At 57.0% G+C, this 5,925-nt stretch overlaps 1 protein-coding gene across 1 annotated transcript; it reads right to left on the bottom strand.

The window, feature by feature from the left end:
* Positions 1 to 12: 12 nt before the first annotated feature.
* fam222aa (family with sequence similarity 222 member Aa) lies at positions 13 to 2,830 on the bottom strand (the record flags this gene model as incomplete). Its single annotated transcript, XM_079750131.1, has 3 exons — positions 13 to 675; positions 721 to 1,523; positions 2,797 to 2,830. 3 exons carry the CDS (start codon positions 2,828 to 2,830, stop codon positions 13 to 15), a joined length of 1,500 nt encoding a protein of 499 aa, XP_079606257.1.
* Positions 2,831 to 5,925: the final 3,095 nt, after the last annotated feature.

Raw genomic sequence — 5,925 nt, forward strand, 5'->3', positions numbered from 1 at the left:
TCTGTTCCTCCCCTATCTGTAAACGGGGAGGCGTATGTGTGCGTGCTGGTGGTCCAGGAGCCGGGGCACGGCCACCGTCTCGTAGCCCTTCCCCAGCATCTGCTCCTTGATGCAGGGCGGCCGGATGTCGTTGATCAGGTACTCCAGGGACTGCAGGCTGCTGCTCAGCACCGAGGTGTTGCACAGACTCCGGCTGGGCAGGCTGCAGCACGGACCGCCCCCGCTGTCCGTGGCTGGGTGGTGGTGGTGGTGGGGGTGGGGGTGGGGGTGGTGGTAGTGGTGGTGGTGGTGGGGGTAGCCTGCGTCCCGGGGCCCCGTGGCGGACCCCAGCGCGGCGGAGCCCAGCAGGTCCTGGGGGTTGTAGCAGTCGCTGTCGGGGGTGACCAGCACGCTGTTCCAGGGCGGCGCGAAGTACTGCCCCACCGAGAAGTTCCCGTGCATCCCCACGCAGTTCAGCGGCGAGGAGCTGACCTTGTCCAGGCCGGGCCCGCCCCCCCCACTGGCGGTCAGGTGGTACGGCCGGTGGGTGGACACCTGGCCGGCCATGAGCCCGCCCCCCGCGATGCAGGTCTCCGGGGACTTACTGACCGCGCCCCCGCCTCCGCTGCCGCCGCTGTACACGCGCAGCACCGCCTGCTGCTGGTGGTGCTGCTGGTGGTGCTGCTGGTGGTGCTGGTGCTGGAGGTGGAGGGGGTGGTGGTGGAGGTGGTGGTGGAGGTGGTGCTGCTGCTGCTGCTTCTGCCACAGGACGTACTCCATGCTGTCCGCGTACGTCCCGCCCTTCACCGCCTCACCGCTCTGGAGCCCGGCCGCCGCGTACGCCATGTTGGCCTGGGCGTGGCCCCCGACCCCCCCCGAGGAGCAGGACGTGAGCCCCGGGGGGGGGCCGGCCCCCGGCTTGGCGGAGGGGCTGTGGTGGGACGGGCCGGCGGGGGCCACCTGCAGCGCCTGGGCCTGGCAGTGCTGGTTGATCTGGTAGATGATGCTCTGGATGGAGGGCAGGTTGGACGGGGCAGGGGGGGGCAGGGCCCCGCGGCCCCCCGACGCCGCCGTGACGTTGGGGGGGACGGACAGCGCCGGGCCCTCGGGGGGCTTCGAGGGCCCGCTGTGGTACACCAGGTGGGCGTGGCCGTTGGCTAAAGTGCTGCTACTGGCGGGGGGGTAGGGCGCCACGGCCGCGCTGGGGGGGGAGAGCTTAGTCCGTCGGCCCTCGGCGCTCTTCAGGACGCCTTTGGAGGAGACGTAGGAGGAGGAGGAGGAGGAGGAGGAGGAGGAGGAGCAGGCCTTGCCGATGCCCAGCAGGCCGTGGTAGCCCCCGGTGTTGATGGGGGGGTAGGGGGCGTAGCGCTGGCCCGTGGTGTCGTACCCGTTCACCGTCCGGTTGAGGTGCTTGTGCTGCGGGACCCGGATGTTGGTGGGGAAGATCTTGATGGACAGCGGGGCGGCGGCGGTCTTCTGGGCGAAGGCGTCCAGCTCCGCCGCCGTGGGGTAGCACGGGGGCCGCATGGGGGCCGCAGGCTCACCTGCAGCAGGGGACACAACCAGAGGGGTGAGACAGAGAGAACCAGGGGGGTGAGACAGGGCACACAACCAGAGGGGTGAGACAGAGAGAACCAGGGGGGTGAGACAGGGCACACAACCAGAGGGGTGAGACAAAGAGAACCAGGGGGGTGAGACAGGGCACACAACCAGAGGGGTGAGACAGAGAGAACCAGGGGGGTGAGACAAAGAGAACCAGGGGGGTGAGACAGGGCACACAACCAGAGGGGTGAGACAAAGAGAACCAGGGGGGTGAGACAGAGAGAACCAGGGGGGTGAGACAGGGCACACAACCAGAGGGGTGAGACAAAGAGAACCAGGGGGGTGAGACAGGGCACACAACCAGAGGGGTCAGACAAAGAGAACCAGGGGGGTGAGACAGGGCACACAACCAGAGGGGTGACACAGAGAGAACCAGGGGGGTGAGACAAAGAGAACCAGGGGGGTGAGACAAAGAGAACCAGGGGGGTGAGACAGGGCACACAACCAGAGGGGTGAGACAAAGAGAACCAGGGGGGTGAGACAGGGCACACAACCAGAGTGGTGAGACAGAGAGAACCAGGGGGGTGAGACAGGGCACACAACCAGAGGGGTGAGACAAAGAGAACCAGGGGGGTGAGACAGGGCACACAACCAGAGGGGTGAGACAAAGAGAACCAGGGGGGTGAGACAAAGAGAACCAGGGGGGTGAGCCATAGGGAGCCAGGGGGGTGAGACAGGGGACAGAACCAGGGGGGTGAGACATTCTTTTTGATTACTGTTCCCCTAGGGGTGGACAACACTGCCTGCCTCAAGGACAAATCATTCTCAACCTCATAGCACCCCTTAAGGCCGTCTCAACCTCATAGCACCCCTTAAGGCCGTCTCAACCTCATAGCACCCCTTAAGGCCTTCTCAACCTCATAGCACCCCTTAAGGCCTTCTCAACCTCACAGTACCCCATAAGGCCTTCTCAACCTCATAGCACCCCTTAAGGCCTTCTCAACCTCATAGTACCCCTTAAGGCCTTCTCAACCTCACAGTACCCCTTAAGGCCGTCTCAACCTCATAGCACCCCTTAAGGCCTTCTCAACCTCACAGTACCCCATAAGGCCGTCTCAACCTCATAGCACCCCTTAAGGCCGTCTCAACCTCATAGAACCCCTTAAGGCCGTCTCAACCTCATAGCACCCCTTAAGGCCGTCTCAACCTCATAGTACCCCTTAAGTCCGTCTCAACCTCACAGTACCCCTTAAGGCCGTCTCAACCTCACAGTACCCCTTAAGGCCGTCTCAGGGTCCCAGTACCCCATAAGGCCTTCTCAACCTCATAGCACCCCTTAAGGCCTTCTCAACCTCACAGTACCCCTTAAGGCCGTCTCAACCTCATAGCACCCCTTAAGGCCTTCTCAACCTCACAGTACCCCTTAAGGCCTTCTCAACCTCATAGCACCCCTTAAGGCCGTCTCAACCTCATAGAACCCCTTAAGGCCGTCTCAACCTCATAGTACCCCTTAAGGCCGTCTCAACCTCACAGTACCCCTTAAGGCCTTCTCAACCTCACAGTACCCCTTAAGGCCGTCTCAACCTCATAGCACCCCTTAAGGCCTTCTCAACCTCATAGCACCCCTTAAGGCCTTCTCAACCTCACAGTACCCCATAAGGCCTTCTCAACCTCATAGCACCCCTTAAGGCCTTCTCAACCTCATAGCACCCCTTAAGGCCTTCTCAACCTCACAGTACCCCATAAGGCCTTCTCAACCTCATAGTACCCCTTAAGGCCTTCTCAACCTCATAGCACCCCTTAAGGCCTTCTCAACCTCACAGTACCCCATAAGGCCTTCTCAACCTCATAGCACCCCTTAAGGCCTTCTCAACCTCACAGTACCCCTTAAGGCCTTCTCAACCTCACAGTACCCCTTAAGGCCGTCTCAACCTCATAGCACCCCTTAAGGCCGTCTCAACCTCATAGCACCCCTTAAGGCCGTCTCAACCTCATAGCACCCCTTAAGGCCGTCTCAACCTCATAGCACCCCATAAGGCCGTCTCACGGTCCCAGTACCCCTTAAGGCCGTCTCAGGGTCCCAGTACCCCATAAGGCCGTCTCAGGGTCCCAGTACCCCTTCAAACAGCCCTGAGGGGAGCACGGTGTGGGCCCTTCAGTGAGTGTTTATTAAATGTCCGTGGCCCCGTTGGGCCGTGGTGCTGCGTTAATAAACGGCGACGCAGAGCGCCATCACAGCCTCTCACACATAGTCACGGCCCAATCACAGCGCCGGAATATAAACCAGGGCTGGAGCGTGCTCAACGTCTCCGTAGCTCCGGCTCCGCTCTGCATCTCATTCGCCTGCTCATCCCTAGACAAATGGATCTTTTTAAAAACCCATTCTGCTGAAGCCTGCCACCTTAGGCACCGTTAAATCAGCACGTGGCAGAATTAATTCGGACGCTCTTCAGCGGGGAACTGGGTTAGCGAGGACGGCAGGGAGGAGCACTGAGGTGATAATAGCTTGTTTAATTGCAGTGCAACATTTGAGGTTTATAAGTAGCTCACTTACTGGGTCTTACCCTCGGTCACACAGCCTCCACAGATACATTCAACGCAGCAGTGCACGGATACACTCACCAAAACTTAATTAACATCTTCTGGGAATCACTAGCCTGGTTTAGAGGTGAACTATATGAAAACCAAAGCCAATGTCAAGTGGGCCTCCCATAAGACCCATCACAAACTAAACCCACTCCTTTAAAATAACAGCTCAATACATCAGGAAACTATTCAATAATAATCCAAACAACCAGCCTGACAAGATTATTTAAATACATCTCTTTAACCCAGTATAAAGTATTACTTCACAACTTCATTGGGTCACCAAGTAGTACCTTTACTATCTGCAGTTATAAATAAAGTATCCTCTTCAACAAACGATTCTCCTCGAATAATGATTCATTAAAAAAACCTGGTGGCTCAACCTGTCTCCTGTCTGTAATCGAGAACATTCGTGACTCTGATGGAGAGCTTCATGTGTAAATAGTCCTACAGTACACAATGGAAACCTCTTCACATTCTACCCCCCACAGAGAGGCAGAGCTGTGCAATGAGCCAACACGCCGCCATCTTTAATAGTGCTGCAAACAGGAAACGGCAATTTGTGGCCGGCCCGCCATGTGTGGTTATTTGGGGTAGGGCCATGGAGGTGAGGGTCTAGGGCGAGATTGGATTTAAATGACATTATTCAGGCAATTTCACGCCTACTTAGTTCAGCGCAACACAAATGTGCAGAGGGGAGGGGGGAGAAAGCACTCAATTTACAAGCCATATATCAACCGCCAGAACGACTTCAACCCCTTAAAAAAAAGACATTTTTATGCAAAAGCTAAGAAAACACGCAAAAATTAAGTGACACAACGGCGGCATCAGCGGTTGTTGTGGCGAGTGTTCAGCGGTGACAGGACTCAGCCCATTTCCTCTGAGGACGCCGAGGTACTTTAAAAAGTCTCCACACAGCCGTGCAGTCGCAATTCTCATTTCTACTCTTCCATTACAGATAGCATGGAGTGTTCATTTCTTCAATCCGAAGGGGCTCCCAACTGTGAAAATGATTAAATCTACAAGATCCATATCATATAGAAATGAATTGGGAGTTTAAAAAGGCAGGGGGCTTCATGTGTGTGAATTTCCCCCCCAGCCAAAAGGCAGTCAATGCCCCCCCCCCCCCTTCTCCCCTGGCTTGGGAGAAGGGGGGGGGGGGGAGAGGAATGCAGTTTGATCTGCACACAGGGAGCATCTCTTATTGAGAATTGAACATTTGGCAATCTTTCTAAAGAAGAAGATAGTCTCACTCCAAAGGCTGACTTTTAATAGGACTGAATGAACTTCTGAGCCGTTGGCCCAGGAGGTGTTGAGAAGGAGAGGGAGGGAGAGAGGGAGAGGGGGAGAGAGAGAGGGGGAGGGAGAGGGGAGAAGGAGACAGAGAGGGAGGGAGAGGGAGGGAGAGGAAGAGAGAGAGAGAGAAAGGGATAGAGAGAGAGGAAGCGAGGGAGAGAGGGAGGTAGGGAGAGATAGAGGGGGAGGGAGGGAGAGGGGGAGATAGAGAGAGGGGGAGAGATAGAGGGGGAGGGAGGGAGAGAGGGCGGAGCTAGTGGATCCAGCATGGCTCCGCCCCCCCGGCGTTGCTCCCTAGCGACAGCCGTCGGCTTTGATCTTGCGACCGGCCGTGGAAATTGACTCAAGACTTATTTCATTTGCTCAGAAGAGGAAAACACGCTGGTTTCAAAGCCACGCCGGAACACATGCAAATTAAACAGCACTCCTTTTCTCATCTCTTAAGTGAAAGCCGAAAAAAAAGTGAAATAAGAAAACAGGTCTTTGATCATCAGACGGCTAAATGGAGAGACGCTCCGCTGG

The sequence above is a fragment of the Pollachius pollachius genome (assembly GCF_949987615.1).
Source record: "Pollachius pollachius genome assembly, chromosome: 1".
In the NCBI taxonomy this organism is placed as follows: Eukaryota; Metazoa; Chordata; class Actinopteri; order Gadiformes; family Gadidae; genus Pollachius; species Pollachius pollachius.